Source organism: Aptenodytes forsteri, unplaced genomic scaffold (genome assembly GCF_000699145.1).
Source record: "Aptenodytes forsteri isolate BGI_AS27 unplaced genomic scaffold, ASM69914v1 Scaffold47, whole genome shotgun sequence".
Classification (NCBI taxonomy): Eukaryota; Metazoa; Chordata; class Aves; order Sphenisciformes; family Spheniscidae; genus Aptenodytes; species Aptenodytes forsteri.
Genome location: NW_008794731.1, coordinates 86,491 through 104,953, shown reverse-complemented (window position 1 = coordinate 104,953; position 18,463 = coordinate 86,491). Strand labels below are relative to the sequence as shown.

The following is an 18,463-nucleotide window of genomic DNA, read 5'->3' as shown; positions in this document are numbered from 1 at the left end:
AGGCTGAAATCCCCGGTCTGGTTTTGCTCCCCCTGCCTCTCTGGTGGAAGGAGCCACCTCAGCACAGAAAGAAACCCCAGAAGACTTTCCCGGCAGGTCTCACCTCCTGACGTTGCTTTTTAAAAGCGATCCTTGGGGTGTTTACGGCTCCTGGGCGAGCCGGAGGCTGGCGGTGCTCGGTGCTGGCCATGTGCGCCGATGGGCTCCTGCATGGGACGGGGTGTTGGTGGCTTGAGGCTCTCGCAGGGGGACTCTGTAGGTGCACACTTGCAGGGTCGGCGTCGGTGTGAGATGTCCTGGCGCAGGGGCAGGAGCTGCAGCCTGCCTTTTGCTAGGAGGGGTTCAGCAAAGCCAGGCAAATCGCTTCCTCTGTGCCCGCTCCGCAGGGATGTGCCGGTGCAGGAGGTGGGGATGGCGTGGTCGGGGGGCTTGCGCCACGCACACGGGGTTTGCCGGCTGGCTTTACGTGCAGATGGCTGGTCTCAAATTATGATCTTTATCTAAAACTGTTCTAAAAAGGGCTGAGGGAGGGAAGGGAATTAATCTTCATACCAAAACAGCTTAAAATCAAACCAAAATCTGTAAAGCCCTGCAGTTTAAGCCCTTTCAAGAGCAAAAAATAACAGAGAGGCAGCAAAGCCCCGCCAGCTTGGCTGGGCTGTACCAAACGGTGCCAGGTTTGGCGTGTTCGGCGCCCGGGGCTCTCTGACCTTGCAGAGGTTTCATTTCCAGCCCCGTCACGGCTGAGGAGAGGAGCGAGCATGAGCAGGGAGAGCCCTTTGCACCTTCTCAGAGGGAGGAGACATCTCTCCCGAGGTGGCGAAAGTGCGAGCGGGGAGGAGCGGGAGCTGGTATAAATAATCCTCCCCATTCCTGTGTTGGCTGGGTGGCACGGCTGCAGCTTATCTCCTGGCCAGAGGCCACTCATCACCTCCCAGCCGCTGCCAAGCTTGAAAGGGCTCCGGAGGGTGGTTTGTTCCTCTCCCTCCCCAGGCCGCGGTGGGAGGGGAGATAAGAGAGAGGCATTTAGCAGCTCCAGGGCTCCGTCCGTGCTCGGTGCTCGCTCAGCCCGCACGGCAAAGCAGATGTGAACAGCTCGGCAGCCCCGCTGCCCGGCTCTGGCCAGCTTGCAGGCTTGTCCCCTGGGGTTTCAGGCCTAAAGGGTGGGAGAACTAGAGGTTTGGGTGCGAGTGGAGCGCTCAAAGCGAGGAGAGGAAAGGGATCGTGCATGGGGGGATGAGGACGGTTGAGCTGTAGCCCATGTGTTTGGCTTCCATCCCCCAGAAAGGTCCCTCAGCGTGTCGGGACAGGTTATTGCCCTCTGTAATAACACCCCTCAGTGCTTTTGAAAGCTCCCTGGAGTGTTTATTTAACATAGACATTCCCCAGGCTTTTAACCTGCACCTTTTCCAGGTTAAAACGTGGTCCTGTGTCAGAATTTCTTGATGTTCGGCCGCGGCCCGGGGTTGCAGAGGCTCAGGTGCTGGTAGTACTGCAGCGGGGCTGTGGTTGCATCTCCCCCTCTTCCATTGCATCCCTCAGCCATACAGCGTGGGATCCCCCGGAGACCCCACTCCCACGCACTGGGAACATGGGCCCTTCCCCACCACCTGTAACCAAGCTCCTTCCTCTCCCCATCCCCAGCAACAGCAGTGCCGAATCTTTAGACCGGCTGTACCCTGCGGTGGGCTCCACCAAGCCACCCCGAAAGCGGACCACTAGCCAGTGCAAGTCTGAGCCACCCCTGCTGCGGACCAGCAAGAGGACCATCTACACAGCTGGCCGGCCACCATGGTACAATGAGCATGGGACGCAGTCCAAAGAGGCCTTCGTGATAGGTAGGCAGAGGCAGCGCGTGTCCAGACTCTGTCCCACCTCTGCACTTCAGCCGCTGCAGGCTAGCACGGGCAGCATCAGTGCTGCCTGCCTGGTGGCTCTCCAGGAGATCTTGGGAGGATTCCTGCCCCACAACCTCCTTGGAAACTTGAGGTTGGCTCCAGACTCCAGGCTGTGAGCTGCTCAGCCCAGGCAGGAGCAGTGAGAGTCCCCGTGGTTAGTCCAGCGTTGACTGGGTGAGCCGTAGGATTGGGCAGAAGCTGAGAGCTTGCAGATGGGGGTGATGGATTACAGCAGGCACTGGGCAGACCACAGTCTTTGCTCGTTGTTCCCTCAACTCTTGTTGCCTGGGTTGTCACGAGTTCCCAGGGATTTGTTCTAGGCTGGTTCTCGTGCCAGCTCTCCCCTTGTTACACAACCATCTAACGAAGGGTTTCCCAGCTTTTGCTGTGCACATCGCTGGCAGTTATAGTACAAGCCATTTGACATTTTCAAGGGTAATCTCCCTCTTGTAGTGCCTGTCGATCTCCCTCTTTGGAGGTTCCTCCAACTGAGTGCAACAGGGGTTGCGCTAAGGGGCTTGGGCCCAGCCTAGGGCCTGGGCTCTAGCCTGTGGTTGGAAAGGCAGACTGTGGGGTTGGTGGCTTCATCCCCTTTTCCCTGGCAGGCCTGGGAGGAGGCAGCGCCTCTGGGAAGACCACGGTGGCCACCATGATCATTGAGGCTCTTGACGTCCCTTGGGTGGTTCTGCTGTCCATGGACTCCTTCTACAAGGTGAGGCTGCGCGTCGTCCTGGCCAGGCTCCTTGGGCTGCCGTGGCCCTTGGCATAGCCCCCTGATGGGGAAACGCAATGTGGATTTAGTGACAGCCTCATGGTTTCCCCTTCGGATGGTTCTTGGGGCAGGGGGAAAGGTTGCTGGGCACGGCGGTGGGGAAGGAAGGCTGCCGGTGGGGATGGCCCCATGGACTAACCCCTTCTTTGTGGGCAGGTGTTGACCAAGCAGCAGCAGGAGCAGGCAGCCAGCAATGACTTCAACTTTGACCATCCCGATGCCTTCGACTTTGACCTCATCATCGCCACCCTGAAGAAGCTGAAGCAAGGCAAGAGCGTGAAGATCCCCATCTATGACTTCACCACCCACAGCCGGAAGAAGGAATGGGTACGGAACACTGTGGGACAAGGTGGGGGGGACCGCCAAGGCAGGAGAGGGGGGTGCCGATTGGACCCCTCCAGCCCCTGCCTTTTGCAGTCAGACTCACGCAGTCGTCCTCTGCTCTGTGGCTGGCTCGGGGCGCATTTTTCGGGTGAGCTGTCGCAGTCACTAACAACTGAGAGAGATTCCCCGGGATGGGGCATCTCTGAACACGTTCTGTGTCTAACCACATCCATTTTGACTCCACAGAAAACCCTGTATGGCGCCAACGTGATTATCTTTGAAGGCATCATGGCATTCGCGGACAAGGAACTCCTGAAGGTGAGGAAGGGTTTAGAATTGGTTCTGGGGAAGCCTGGGAGGCGCAAGTGCTTGCAGCCCCCTCTTCTGCAGCACAAAGAGAGTCCCAGGTGCCCTGGGGCTCCTGTGCACCGCTGGATGGGACCCTGTCCTCCCACCTTCAGCATGACCTCTACAAACCAGCCCTCCACCCCACAGCCAGCTGGGGGGAGATGGTGGGAGCATGCTTTCTCCTGAGGTTCAGCAGCAGGGAGATGACCTTCTCTTCCAGGTTACACCGGCTGCTGCGGCACTTTACTGTGCAGGAGAAATAGGCCTCGAGTCTTGCAGCGGCAGGGGAAGAGCCCCTGGCAGAGGTCAAGCAGAGACCTTGATCTCATCCATTCGTTCCCAGGAACCGGGAGCTGAGTGGTGACTTGGTCCCTGGCAGCGGTGGTGCATAAACAGGACTAGAAATAGCCCACTTTCATGCTGCATGCCTCAGCTTGCACAGCCAGCAGCAAAGTCTGCTGTACTTCTACAGCGCAAAGCCTAGCATGGACTCATCCAGCACTTCAGGCTTTCTTGGGAATTATTTGGATACATGAGAAATGCTATAGGAGGGAGTGAGCCATGCACAAACTTAGCCAAGCTCAGTCTAGAAAGTTTCCTTCCCTGCCAAGCGAGCCGGATTGCACTTTCCTGGAGCAACGATGACCTCCAGTGGACAGCCGGGTAAATCCCCCGGGAGTTTCCTCTGAGCATCCCTGCTCTTGTCTCTTGCAATTAAGGGCAGTGTCATGAGCTGACCTGCTGTGCTTGGCTCCCCTCCGGCATTAACGGGCCAGCGCTCCTGGGTTAAGCCTGTTGGTCTGTGTCGTGGGCATTAACTTCTCTTGTCTCCTCCTCACTCTTAAGTAACATCCAGCCAAAGCGTTGGGGCTGCTTAGAAGCGGAGACAGGGTTTGGAGCAGGACAGGTCTCAGGGGGCACGAGACTAAGGGGCAGGTGGCAGGAAGGAACTCACTGCAGCTTTAAACTAAAAGGGGGTAGATTTAGACTAGATCTAAGGAAGAAATGTTTTACGCTGAGGGTGGTGAGACACTGGCCCAGGTTGCCCAGAGAGGTGGTGGATGCCCCATCCCTGGCAACATTCCAGGTCAGGCTGGACGGGGCTCTGAGCAGATGAAGTTGAAGATGTCCCTGCCCGCGGCAGGGGGGTTGGACTAGATGACCTTTAGAGGTCCCTTCCAACCCAAACTATTCTATGATTCTATGATCTGCACTGCCAGCCTGGTAGCCAGGTTCAAGTTCAGGGGTTGCAGAGGCAAAGCTCCCTCCAGGCCAGAGCAGAGCTGAGCCGAGTGTTGTGCTGTGCACAGGGCTCAGCCTTCTGGTTGTGGCTGGTGGAGAAGGTCGGTTCAAGTTATACACCTAACCTGGTGGGGGTCGTTCCCTCCCCTCTCATTTCAGCTCCTTGATCTGAAGATATTTGTGGACACGGACTCGGACATCCGCTTGGTGCGTCGCCTGCGCAGGGACATCAGCGAGCGTGGCCGTGACATCGAGGGTGTCATCAAGCAGTACAACAAGTTTGTCAAGCCCGCCTTCGACCAGTACATCCAGCCCACCATGCGGCTGGCCGACATCGTCGTCCCCCGAGGTACCTGCCCAGGGCTGCCCCGAGCTGCCGCGTGGCTCAGTCCTGAGCGGGACCTGAGAGACCCCGTCCCTCAGCTCTGCTGGCCAGTCCCACCGCCCTCCGGCTGGCGAGGACAGAAGAGTGGCTGTCCCATGCCAAAGCAAAGGTTCCTCCAGTTGAGTGTCTCCAAACACTGGCCGAAAGCAGATTCCTAGGGGGAGGTCTGCACTTTTCCCTCAAACAGTCTCCTGCCCTACCAGCTCCTGCAGCTTAGTGATTTAAAAGGTGACTTCTAGATATTCAATAATAGATTACTAAATAAGAATTTAATAATAGCAGGAATGTCTCCTGCTGGATGATGCTTTGCTAGGGAAGGGATGTTTGGGGTACGGTGTATTTTTTTAACATAGTGGGGAGCTTGAGGAAGAAACATGTTTCAGGCACTGCTAGCACTGTGGTCCTGACCAGGCTGTCTCTTGATTTTGGTTCACTCAGGGAGCGGAAACACAGTGGCTATCGACCTGATCGTTCAGCACGTCCACAGCCAGCTGGAAGAGGTAAGAGCTGCCTGGTCCCGCGGGTGTTAATGGTGGGGTTGACCTTGCCTGTGCAGCGGTGGCGTTGCAGGAAGCAGTGCTCTGGGTGCCAAGGTGGGAATGGCCTGGCTTCCCTCCGTGCTCCAGGCGTGTGAGGCGCGGGGCTGTCCCCATGAACTCCTCCCAGCCCTGCTCCCTCCGTTTCAGAGAAGGAGACTGCCTCGTCCCTGTGCTCTGGTTAGCGCAAGGCTCCTCTGCAAGCTGTGGTCCAGCAGCAGCTTCCTTCCCTCCCTGGGAGAGCAAGTCATCTGGGGACAAACCAACCATCCTCCAATGATCTGAGTGACGTGCCCTCACTGCCTGCAGCCCTCCCGGGGCCAGCATCGCCCCAAACCCTGCAATACTTCAGCTCTCTGGCTCTGGCTTCTCCTCTTCACCCCCTTGCAGACACTGCTGCACAGTCTTTCCAGTCAAGAGCCCACTTCTCCACTTCTGTGTTGGGTGCAGCCCATGGGTTTCAAAACCCAAAGTCTTGTCATGTTTTACACCCAGCCTGAGCCCCGATCCAGGCACGTGCTCCATCACTTCCCCATCACTGGCTTTAACAAGTCTTCTTCCGTGTCCCCTGAGCCAGTCCTGACCAGGGGTTTGAGCCTGGGACCCTTCGATCAAATGACGCTGTTGTGTGTTGCCCTTCCCTCAGCAGCGCAGCCTCCTCCCGCCCCATGTTTGTAGCTTTGATGTTTAAGTTGTGGAGACGCTCAGAGCGATGTCCTGGGAGGTGGAAGGAGCGTGACCTGAAGATGGATGCACTTGAAAGTAAAGGGCTCGATTCCTGCAGGCCTTTCTGAGCTCCCAGACGGCCGGAGCCGCTCGGCCCCTGGATGTGAGCTGGCACGCGACAGCATCGTGCCTCCCGTGCCTGCTCAGGAGGGACCGCTCTGATGCAAAGGCGTGATGGAAAGTTCCCCCTCCCAGAGCACCCCGCTCTCCGCAGGGCTGCAGGCGGCAGTCGGGGCTTTCCGACTGCCCGGATTTACAGCACTAAGCTCTGGCAGGTCGGGAAGTTGGTTTCTAAACCCCAGGTCACAGGAGCAAGGATCAGAGCCCTGGCACCGTTGCTAGCAGCAGGCTGAGGAGGGCACGCAGCCGCGGGGCACAGGCCAGGAGGGGGGAAATGGCCGTTTCTCCCAGCCCCTGGGATCTGGCCAGGAAAGCTCACGGCTGGACGCTGCAGCAAGCAAACACAGCAGCTCTTCCCCAGAGCGCCGCTGCGAGCCAGGCGAGGGGTTGGCTTGGGGGGGCTTTCATTTACCTGGGGAGGGGAAGAAGGGGAAAAGGCTACATGTGAATGCAGGAAAATATTCCTATTTTTCCTTTTCTTTTATCTTGAAACGACCCTGGTGTTGACAATGCTTAATACCGGTTGCATTGTGTCTTTGTGTTGCTGCCGCAGCGTGAACTCAGTGTCAGGTAAGAGCCCCTAACTCTGTCCTGTCTGTGCAGCCCGAGGCATTTCCAATGCCAGGCACTGCTTGGCCTAACCCCGACCTGCAGTCGAGACCGACAGCTCGCATAACGCATGGCCTCGTCACGCTCGAAGCTGACGAAAGGCCTCCCTGTCCTTGGCTTTGGGACCAGCAGGGACAGGGCTGTTCCCCAGGGATGTGTTCGTCCTGCGAGGGTACCACCAGCTTGAGCGCAGACCCCTGAAGCTGGGGCAGGGCCAGGTTTGTTAGCTGGGGACCCCCGATCTCTGCAAGATCTGCGTCCTGGGATTCTCTTTTATTTCCCTTCATCCTCTAAGACGAACGGTTGTTCAGAGCCACTCTTCATCCCTGATGATTAATCATTAAACATCAATTATTAAATTAAACAAAGCGGCCTAAGGGTGGTGGGAGCCCTGGATCCCTCGCCGTCACAGAGGCTCTCAGCTGCAAGCCTGACGGCACCTGGGAGGAGCGTAGCAGCTTCGGCGTGGCAAGAGGTACCCGCTGTCCTGCAGTATCTAAAGACTACACAGCAACTCCCTGGGGATTAAGGAAATACTTATACCCTAATCCAGCAGGATTTCTGGTTTCTCAGTATCGGCAGGTGGATGCTATAAAGTGTACATTGATTTACTTAACCTCTTCAGCCTGTGGATCCAGATGGGACTTTAGCTCTCTTGCTTCCGTTAAGCAGCCAGCAAAGTTTCCAGGTATTTTTGTAGGAAGCAGAGGGGATGCATTACTGCAGATGGGTTTCCATTTGGATCTCCATCATCGTATGGAGACACTTAACTCAAGTAACCCTAAAATTTACATTTAGCATACAAAAAGCTCTCAAAATACTTAAGATGAACAGGAAAAGACTCTGCTTTACTCGTTTCTGCTAAGCCATTCATTTCCTGGACTAGGCAACTGGATGTTTTATTTTATTTCTGTTTGCTTGTTTAACACCATGGGGCCTGACGTTTCCATACAGACAGCGTAAGCTCCCCTGTGTCTCTGGAGGGCCAGGTGGGAAGGTGCTCTTTAGCGTGGAGAGAAGTCTGTTGCTTTAAAAAAATGCAGGAATAACATGAGAGAGTAGACCGGTGTGTGTGTGTGTGTATGTATATATGCCCATATGTATGTGTGTATATATACACATGTAAAATTTCCTTTCTCTTCAGGGATTCTCCTCTTTAATCAAAGTGGCGCTCAGTACGGGTGATCTTTTTGTGCACCTTAAAAATCAAGTATTTAATAATATGTCAAGAAAGTACAAAGATAGCAGGTTTGGAAAGGTAACTTTGACCTCCAAAAATAACCGTGATGACCACAGCCACAGACATTTTTATGCTCTGTTTAAGGCGCGTGGTTTCTATTTATGCCTTTGCCAGAAAGTCTGGAAAAAAATTCCGGCAAAAAATCTGTTTACACTCCTGGAGTCCCAGTGCTTTTCTTGCTCCTGCGGTTTCCCATCAGCTCCTCCGTGGCTCTGCGCTCGCAAAAGGAGTGAGGCGGATGGAGAGACGTGTCAAGTGAGATGTGCTTGAGGCGGATGGAGAGACGTGTCAAGTGAGAGCTCGGCAAACGGGGCTTTTCATCTTAAACAATTCCCCATCCTCTTGTCTGGAATGGCTTCATCTAAATGTCACGGTTGTTGTTCTGATGTCACCGCCTTTTGGCAGCCGTGGGGACGCAGCGAGGTCTTTGTCGCTGGTAGAATAAAACCTGGATGCTTAGATCTGGCCCCAGTCCGAGGTACTTCTCTGGTCCTTGTGCTCCAGGCTGGCCCTGGACTGCCTCTCCTGACCCAGAGGCTGGCTGGGCCGGGCAGGGAGTGCCTCTCCCCGACTCTCAGCTGATCAAATGGGTGAGTTCTGAGGAGTTTAAAGAAAGTGGTGCCGTTCCCTGGACCTGCAAGCCTTTTTTCCTTCTGTAACTGCGGGCTGCTGAGGAGCATCGTTGCTTTCCTCTGTATTCCCTCAGAGTGCAGGTCAGACCTTAGCATCCTTGCAGTTGAGATATTTCTTGTCCATCTTCCCACGTGTTTAACCGTGCATGTGCTGGAGGTGTAAGTACGTACAGGCACTCCCAGGTGAGTATTTCTCCTCGAGCCCAGCAGCAGGAGCCGGACCGGCGAGCCCATGCTTGCCGAGGCACAGTGCTCTCAGCCGAGCCTGTTTTCTGTCCCTTCTATTTCAGCAACCAGCCCAGCTCTCGGAGCCATTCAGCTCTTTTCAGCTGAATTCCCCTTGCCAATCAATATTCCCCACCCCCAAGGTCTCGATCAGCTTGGCATGCCCTTTGCCAATTGTGTCTTTAAATATCAACCCATGGCGCAGTTTAATAGCCCTTGTTTGAAATGTCAGCCGTGAAAGCCAGCCGCTGTACGTGTTTGAAATGCCTTGACTGCATTAGCTCCTTTGTAGCTGGATGTCTCTTGTCTGCTTCCTGCTTGATAGCATGCTCAACAAAGAGCTGAGGATGTTCCCTGAAGCCTTCCTGAGAGATGGTCACCCCTTTCTCTCTCTCTTTCTTTCTTTCTTTCTTCTTCTTTTTTTTTTTTTTTTCCATTTAAAGTTTTTTTTTTGGGGGGGGGGAAATAAGTTTCCAAAGTGAGACGTTTTCTTGACGTGCTCATGGCTGCCCGTCTGAATTTTCCGTCGCGGTCCTGCCTGGCAGGGGGAGGGACAGGAAGCATTGCTCTCGCAGGCAGGCTGCCTGCGGGTCGTGGCGGCAGAGATCCGCTCCCTCCGTCCCTCCCGGCAGGCCTGGGCAAGGGGTTTCACCGCAGGTGACACGGCTGTGGCGGGGCGGCTGCCGCTGAGCTCTTCTCTCTGCCTCAACCTGCAGCCCCTCTCCAAGGGATGACGATCCCAGGGCAGGTCCAGGTCAGCGCGGGGGAAGGAAGGTCTTCCCGGCGGGCGGTGATGTTCAGTTCAGAGCCGCGTTTCTCCCCACGTTCTCAGTGCTCTCGGCTTTCCAGGCTCTCCGAGGCTTGAGCAGATCATCTCTCCAGCGTGCCAGGAGATGGGCACCTCTGTGAGCCCACAAGCAGTTTGCATGGGTGCGGGGCAGGTTGAATGAAGGTTTCGCAAGCTTGGCCTTGAGCGCCTGCGCTTGCTCAGGGATTGCAGCAGAGCCCCGGGTGAGGGCTGGGCATTTCCCTCCAGGCTCCGAGAGCTGCGGCTGGTGTTGCAGTACGGTACCACACGGGACAGAGATGTGACAGTGTCCCTGCCGTGACTCCGGGGCGGTGAGAGCGGACAGAGCTTTCTCCCCCATGGAGACAGAAGTGAGCCGGTGCCGTGGAGAGCAGCTGTGACGTGACTTGGTCACCAAGGGAGGAGCGCTGGGGTCTGTACAGCGATGGCCCAGGCACCAGGCAGGTCCAAGAGCCATAGATCAATTAGGGCTTTTTTTTCCCCCCTTTGACTAATGACAGTGCTTTTTCCTTTGTTTCATGTCGTGTTTGTCCCTCTCCCCTTAAACTCTCGTGTTTCCTGTCTTGTCTCTCCTGAACATCCCTCCCACCTGATGACCAGAGGAAGCTGCGCTGGGATATGTGAGGAGACAAACGCTAACGGCAGAGTTTTGGTTGTGACACTAACGCCGGGGAATGGGGGCGAGGGCTGTGCATTGTGAGCCGCGTTACTAACCCGGGCAGACAGCTCACAGTGTCCTGCTTTGCTGGGGCAGTGCAGGGCAAACCGGGGTGGGGGGACTTGAGAGACCATCTTTACCCTGACCCCAAAAATGGGACCTGCCGCAGACCCCCTGGAAAGCGCCGTGGGGACCCCCAGAGCACTGAGCAGCTTCCCTGGGCTGCTGGGGACAGGCGCCCGAGCAGGGTTGCATCCAGACCTCCCCGTCCCCGCACTGAGCACCAGCCCCTGCACGGGTGTGACAGGAAGGTGCGGAAAGCTCGGTGACAAAACGCTGACAGCGTTTCCCCAGGGGCTGTTGACAGCTCGGGGTGCAGGGGAGGTGTTCCCAGGCACGCGGGGCCGCTCTCGGGGGTAGGAGCGCTCGCTGGCATCTGTGGCAGGGAGCAGTAGCCGGGTCACACCACATCTCACCTGCAGCACCACAGAGACCAGGGCAGGAGAGGGGCTGCCCATCCCACTGGCATGGCAGGATGCTGTGATGTGGACCTGGGAGAGGCGCCTGTGGGAAGCTCAGGCGTGTGCCCCTGGGTGGGCCGTGGTGGGTGGGAGGCAGCCCTGTGGGCTACGACCCCTACAGCTCCTCTGGTTTGGGGGACAGAGGTTTGTCACCTTAGCAAACCCAGCTGGGGCCATGAGTTGGTGTGTGGCTCTGTGCTGGGGGGCTGATCTCTGCCCCCCCTAGAAGCAGGCAAGCAGGCAGCCCCTGCGCAGGTACCAGCGTCCGCCAAAGGCAGGGCTCAGGTCCTCAGCCGCCGTGTGGGTCTGCATCCCTGGGGCCAGGAGGGGTTTAGGCAGGGCTGGATGGCAACTGTGCCCCCAGAATCTGTCCCCAGGCCAGGTCTGGCAGGAGGAAGGAAGCGGGGGCTGCCGGGGCAGAGCTGCTGGGTGCTGCCAGCAGCACAGCCCTGGCATGGGAGCATCTCCGAAGGCAGCTGACCCGAGTTGCGGTGACTAACAGAGTGAGCTCGCTTCACTGACGGCAGGTCCGGGGCCTTGAGGGCTGCTTGTCCCAAACAGGCGGTGGGGTCTGCGGGCAGCGGGAGCGCGCTGGGCTTGGCCCCAACCCAGCCGGGCTCTGCCGGCAGCGGGCAAGCCTGCGACGGGAGCACAACCCGTCCCACGCGCTCCGCATGGCTGCGAGCTGTCTGTGCTCTCGGGAGCGTTCCCTGCATAGGGGCTCTTTGCTGCTACACAGGACCTGGCAAAAGCAAGAAGGAGCCCTTAAGTACCCGCAGGCCTTGGGAATGTCTCGTTTGGTGTTGGTCAGCCAAGACCAGGAGATGGCTATGTGGATGGAGGCCTCAAGTCATCTAGCCCTGCCCTCCTCCATTCCTACCCAGTCATCTTCTCTGTCTTCTTCTCCGCTTGTGTGCCTCTGTGTGTGTGTGCAATTAATCCAGGGTTCTGCTTGATTTGAAGTCTTAATCACCTGGTGCTTTCGTTTGTTTGCTCTTTTCTCCTCCTCCCCAACATCTCTCTGACCGGGATGCAGCTGCTGGCACGTTTGTGATCTGATGTGTGGCTTTCGGACCCCAGCCCTCCTCCCAGACAAAGTCGCTTGTCCATTCTGCCCAGCCTTGTGGAAGCCAAACAGATGTGACCTTCATCTCATTACTGCCGCTCTCAAAGAGCGAGGTGACTAATGGGGCTCCATTGTGCGCTTCCCCATGAATGGTGTTCCCTTGATCCAAGAATAGCTCCCATCCCTATTAGTTATGTGGAGATGAGTCACACAAAGCCAGTCCTGTCCAGCCGTAAAGTCTTGAAGCTGTTCCCAATTTGGTGTCGATCCGACTATCCTTGAATGGGCCAGGCGCTCTCTGAAATGGTCTCGTTGCAGCCTGGCTCCACGTTGAGCCGTGTGCCAGCGCCGCGGGCCTGGCTGCCTGTCCCGTTCCTGGTGACATCTGGCACTTGGAGGACAGAGACAACCACAACAGCTCCTCCTCACCCCATGAGTTCAGGGTCCACCACCAGATAAGACTCCCGAGCAGGAGAAGGTTTTGATTTTATTTTCCACTTTCTTCCCAACCAGTGGAAACCAAGATGGGCCAACCACGGGTCAGCTGCCCAGCAAGGAAGGGCAGGTCCTTGGGCTGCGAGGTCTCCCTGGCTCCACCGACCACCCGCTGCCTGCCCCGTTCATGGCAGTAGGTCCCTTTGCCATCGCGGGGGACCAGGCGGGGCTGGCCGCTCGTTCGGCTCGCCCTGGATGCCCTTGGTGTGCGTTTGCAGTGTGAGATGACATCTGGGAGGATGGCTCCGGCCATGTGCTGTGCACCAGCCTTTGGGCAGCCTTGCCCAGAGACCTTCTGACCGTGTGTTTGATTTTCAGGGCCGCCCTGGCCTCTGCCCACCAGTGCCACCCCCTTCCTCAGACCCTCAGTGTGCTGAAGAGCACCCCTCAGGTGAGGGGCATGCACACCATCATCAGGTAAAGCCCCCGCCACCGCGGCCTCCTGGGGCGGGATGGGGCTTGGCTGCCAGCTGGGGCGGGTTCGGCTTGCTTTGGACTCCCGAATCCCACCTGTGCCCCGTCCTTGCGACTTGGGGACATGGGACAGGATAGACGGTGGTGGGCCCTGGGTACAGGAGCTGTGCTGTGAGTGCTCCATGGTCTTGCCAACAATTTTTCTGCCTTTTTTTTACCTTAAAACTGCCACCACAATTCCAGGCTCAGCTGGTGGCCCCCGTGCAAACAAAACGCTGACAGCCAGACAGGGGCAGGGGCTGCCCTCCCCCACGCAGCCTCTGAGCTCTGTCAGCATCTCCCGGGGCACATTTTGGTCCACAGCTTACATTGCCTTTCCCTCCCCTCCAGAAACAAGGAGACCAGCAGAGATGAGTTCATTTTCTACTCCAAGAGGCTGATGCGGTTGCTGATTGAGCATGCGCTCTCCTTGCTCCCTTTCCAGGTGGGTTCAGGGGTGTAGCTGGGAGGATGGGCAGCAGGCGCTGTGTTTCCTTTCCGATTCCTAACCCGTAACTGCCGGGGAGCCGGGACAGTCCTGGCGCTGCTCCTCCAACCTTTCCCGTGTATCAGCCCTTTCCTCCTAGATTAAAAAGGGGCAGGGCTCCCCTAGGCCGTGGAGCAATGGCGTGGCCCTGGGTGACAGCTCTTTGTCCAGCCTCGGTTTCCAAGGGTCCAGACCAGCCCACAGCTGGCTGGCTGCCCGGTACCAGGGCTCCTCCGAGAGCCACGTCAGAGCCCCTGGTAATGCTTCTCGTGTGGTTTTTGTAGAGTTGCACAGTCCAGACCCCTCAGGGACAGGACTACGAAGGGAGGACATACAGCGGGAAGCAAGTAAGTGGAAGCAAAAGGTACTTACTATTCAACCCTGCCCCGTGGGGCTACATGGAAAGCCCTGTGGATGCAGGGGAAGGACACCCCTGGCTTCTCGGGGCTTCCATCAGGCCCGGGTTTGGTGCCCGCTGTCATGAGTATGATGCCCTGTATCATCGGGACAGGTGGCAGGTTGGTGGCCAGGGGTGCCATCAGCAGTGTCACTGTGCCACTGCTGCCCTCCCACTGAGGGAGGCAGCCTGAACTGGGAGCAGCACAACCCTCTTGGAAGGGATGTGCTTTGGGGTTGCCCATTAGAGTCCCCCGCTGTCGAGGCCCAATGCCATACGGGGGTGGCGCGCACCTCCCGCACCGTGCCTGCCTGGTCACCCTCGCTGTGTGCTGCAGATCACCGGGGTGTCTATTCTGCGAGCGGGCGAGACCATGGAGCCAGCGCTGCGAGCGGTGTGCAAGGACGTCCGCATCGGGACCATTCTCATCCAGACCAACTGCAACACGGGCGAGCCGGAGGTAAAACCCAGGACCCTGGGCTGCCGAGGGCATCTCCTGGCGTTAGCCTGCATGCAGGATGTGATTCGGGTATTTCCTGAGAGCTCTTCAGCGATCTGAGAGTTGATCTTGGTGGGGGGGTGAGTGCTCAGAAAGCGAGTGCTTTGAAAGCTTCTCAAGTGAGCTTTGCCAGCATGTTTGTGCACGCAGGGCTGGTTTGCCGTCCAAGTGTTTGCACCAGCACCTGGCTCCAAGCTGACAGCTGGGGTCCCGGGGTGGAGACGCATGAAAGATCCTTCACCCCTTTAAGAGAAGGGCTCAGGTTGCTCCATTCGCCTTGAGCCTGCAGCCTCTAAGCTGATCTCTCTCTCTTCCCCCTGCCCAGCTCCACTATCTGCGGCTGCCGAAGGACATCAGCGAAGACCACGTCATCCTGATGGACTGCACGGTCTCCACGGGCGCAGCAGCCATGATGGCAGTGCGGGTGCTGCTGGTATGGAGGATGTTGGGCACGCTGCAGAGGGCGGGTGGTTCGCCCCCAAATAATGTGCAAAACAGCAGCCGCAGCCACGCTGAGGGTCTTTGCGCTCAAACTGGCTCCTCCTTGCGAAGGAGGCTGTCGTGGGAGCCAGCACAAGCTGGGGTGACTCTGTAACCAGGCGTTGACAAAGTCACCCCTTCCTTGTGCAGTAACAGCCTGGATTTAGTCGGTTTCTTGGTCCTGTGCCCAGTAACTCCAGCTGGCCACGGAGAGGGGAGGAGAGAAAGTGGCTCCTGGGAGGCCCTCCAGTGCTCCGAGTGCCGCTCCCCGGAGGCATGGGCCATAACCTGCCTTAGATGCCTTTACCCCGAGCTGTCTCTGTGCCTTTCCCATAGGATCATGATGTCCCAGAAGACAAGATCTTCCTCCTCTCCCTGCTTATGGCGGAGATGGGTGTCCACTCAGTTGCCTATGCTTTCCCCCGGGTGAAGATCATAACCACGGCTGTGGACAAGAAGGTGAATGACCTTTTCCGGATAATCCCCGGCATCGGTGAGTATCTGGGTAGGAATGACCTATTGCAGGGGGATTTTCGGTGCTTCTGGCCCACTCACCAGAGGAGGTGAAGCCCTGGTTGTAGGCAGCAGCTTAGGTCTGGCCTTCTTTTACCCGGGGACCCGCTGCCTTTTCTGGGTCCTGCTGCCACGTGGGTGTTGGGATCAACATGCACGCTCTGAGAGCTGTCAGGCAGCCATAACCTTGTTGGCAGAAGGAGCCATTCCACGTGCCGCGAGCCTCCTCCGGCCCCAGGTGGAGAAGCTGGGCCGGGACAGCTGGAGCAGACCTGTGCCCACCTCATTCCCTAAGCTGTCACCTTAAACAAGCTCATCCAAGACAAGCTCACTCTGTTCTTCTGTCCTCGCCCCTGCTGTGCCAGGAAACACCCCTGCCACGGGGTGCTAAAACAGCCTCCAGGCTGCTCCAGTTTTGCTGCTACGCGAGTTTTAGAGCTGTTCAAGCTGTTGGATAAACTTGCTTTTGTTCCCTCGCCTGCTGGGACGAGGGCAGGCTGGAGGACGGGTCCCGGGGCTCCCTGCAGAGCTGCACCCGCGACTGCGTCTCTCTCTTTCTCCCCGCAGGGAACTTTGGCGATCGGTACTTCGGGACGGACGCTCCTCCCGACTGGAGCGACGATGAAGATGCTCTTAGCACTTAGCTGGATGTGGAGATGCCACTGGCGCCAGGCAGCTTCAGCACCGCACCTTAACCCCTCTGTCCATTGCAGATTTCTCCTTCCTCCTCACCAAGCATAGATATTTTTTTCAAATCTTACATTGGAGATCTAGGGCATATTTTTTCAAAGAAACACAAATCCTAGTTTGACTTTGTGGACAGTCGTGTGTCCCAGCGTAGAGCGGAGCTAATTTATTTTAACTTAAATATTTGCCTATATAACTTATTGGAGATATTTTATAAAGAAAAATAATAAATTTTTTCTCTGTTTTTCTTGAATGGATCCATTCTTTGTCACAGCCCAGGGGTGCCCAGAAGGATTCGCAGCCCTTCGGGACTGCTGCCCCGGGAGGGGAGATGCCGCGAGCAGCGGTGGGAGGTAGAGACCCTGCTGTTGAGGAGCAGGCTGACCCCGCAGCCGTGGGGCGGTTCTTAGGGCTCTGTCTTTATGCTGGTTACAGGCAGCTGGTGGTTGTTTCTCTTCAGTGAACGCTGAAGCTCTTACGCCCCAGGGAGAGCCTGCCCTACAGAATGCGCTCGCTCTGTCTGATGCTACCGAGGCAGGGAGGGAGCCTTCACCTCATGAGAGCTGGTGGGGACAGAGAGCACCCTGCGGCTTCTCTGCAAGGATAGCGTAACCCCCCTCAAACCAAGGTCTCCTGTGACCCCGCAGCCGTGGGGCGGTTCTTAGTGCTCTGTCTTTGTGCTGGTTACAGGCAGCTGGTGGTTGTTTCTCTTCAGTGAACGCTGAAGCTCTTACGCCCCAGGGAGAGCCTGCCCTACAGAATGCGCTCGCTCTGTCTGATGCTACCGAGGCAGGGAGGGAGCCTTCACCTCATGAGAGCTGGTGGGGACAGAGAGCACCCTGCGGCTTCTCTGCAAGGATAGCGTAACCCCCCTCAAACCAAGGTCTCCTGCCTGCAGCAGGGCTGTGAGCAGGAGAAAAAAACACCACTCCCATTCCCCGGCTCCCACCTCTTGCTGCTGTGCGCTGGGGAGGAACTACCGTGCTCTAGATCCAAGTGAAGGGTTGGTACCGGAGGAGAGGCAGTTCTTCATATCTGCATGGAAGCTGAAGTTCAGCTCGGATCACATCACGCTTCAGCTTAAGAAGCACCAAGCCCCTGTTTCAGTTCAGCAGCCGAAGTGAAACACAGCTCACCCAAACACCAGCTTGCTCTTGCTGAATCAAAGCTGCTCAAGATGTGGTGAGGAGCAGGTCTTGTAACGGTCTCCAGGAAGCTGTTAGCAGGCCAGAGTAACCTCAGCAGAAGGGGAGCCAGCCAGCCCCATGAGGTGGATTTAGTCACAGGAGGCTGTGACCCCTGTGGCTGAACACAGAGTATTATTTTCCTTTCCTGCATGATTCAAAGTACCAGTGCAACATCCTTGTGCTGGAGATAAATGGGCCAAGAGGAGCAAACCTACCCCTTGGCTGGGCGTCCCTGGCTCGGTGCCGGCTCCTGAGGGGTTAGGCAAGGCAGGCAGGCGCTGCCGGCAGCAAGGAGAGCGGGGCCGGGAGGGGGATGTTCTGCCAGGCCCTTGCCGAAATGGAGAGTCGCTTGGTGATAACTCGGTGTGGGCTCAGGTGTGATGAGCCCGAAATAACTGCCACTGCTCTGCAGCATGTTGTATAAATTCTCAACTAGATTTAAAAGAAAACACACACCCGAGTTCTTGCAAGCACTCGGCGAAAGCATGAGCCCTCGGCTTGAAAGCCACGCTCAGAGCCAGCACTGACACTCGATTAGTGTCTGCTAAAAATAGCTCCTTGCGTAGGTGGAAGGAGAGCTCATGAGCACAAACACAGGAGGATAGGCAGACACAGGGTTTTTTGGCTGGGGCACCAGGTGAGCAGCGGTGGGACAAGGGACGGCAGCATCACCAGGCCCATGGAGAAGCATGTCTGCACCCGGAGTCCTTCCTTTGGGCTGCAGCCGCCAGCATAGGAGGTCAGTGCTGGAGGAGCCCGGTGTCTTCTTTGTAAACCATGCTCAACCCCATGAATGAACGCAGCCATCATCCTTCATGCGTAAAGCTCCAGCAGACCTTGTCTGAGCAGTGCCGTTGGCCTCCTTGAGGGCAACAAGACCATGTGTGGGTCTTGAGCAGGGTTTGCCCCCAGGGTCCACCACAGGGGTGAAGATCCCACAACACTTCCTTGGGGAAGGGAGGGGGGGGGCAAAGCACCTCTTCTCCCCTAGCATCCTTCATCCCAATCCACACACCCAACCTTCTTGAAACATCATGGATGCAGCTTCTCCGTGCCCCTGATAACAGCCCTTGATGGGCAACATGTAGGAAGTGGCCCAGGGAGGCGTGTGGATGGAGAAGAACTGGGCGCAATGGGGCTGTGACCCACCATGTA

General features: G+C 57.0%; 1 protein-coding gene across 2 annotated transcripts in view; it reads left to right on the top strand.

Annotated features, from left to right (window-relative positions):
• The window catches only part of UCKL1 (uridine-cytidine kinase 1 like 1), an 18,975-nt gene extending 2,601 nt beyond the window's left edge, over nt 1–16,374 (top strand). The window contains exons 2-17 of one of the 2 annotated variants that reach the window (XM_019470664.1): nt 1,645–1,838; nt 2,504–2,610; nt 2,827–2,997; nt 3,241–3,312; nt 4,744–4,933; nt 5,408–5,469; nt 6,905–6,921; nt 9,890–9,977; nt 10,472–10,485; nt 12,924–13,022; nt 13,410–13,503; nt 13,830–13,892; nt 14,280–14,402; nt 14,767–14,874; nt 15,258–15,414; nt 16,002–16,374. In XM_019470664.1, the coding sequence (XP_019326209.1) occupies nt 1,645–1,838; nt 2,504–2,610; nt 2,827–2,997; nt 3,241–3,312; nt 4,744–4,933; nt 5,408–5,469; nt 6,905–6,921; nt 9,890–9,977; nt 10,472–10,485; nt 12,924–13,022; nt 13,410–13,503; nt 13,830–13,892; nt 14,280–14,402; nt 14,767–14,874; nt 15,258–15,414; nt 16,002–16,078 (1,636 nt within the window). In that variant the 3' untranslated portion in view covers nt 16,079–16,374. Of the gene's footprint in view, nt 1–1,644; nt 1,839–2,503; nt 2,611–2,826; nt 2,998–3,240; nt 3,313–4,743; nt 4,934–5,407; nt 5,470–6,904; nt 6,922–9,889; nt 9,978–10,465; nt 10,486–12,923; nt 13,023–13,409; nt 13,504–13,829; nt 13,893–14,279; nt 14,403–14,766; nt 14,875–15,257; nt 15,415–16,001 lie in introns of both variants that reach the window. The other variant, XM_009273890.1, reaches the window with a different exon arrangement.
• The last annotated feature ends 2,089 nt before the right edge of the window (nt 16,375–18,463 follow it).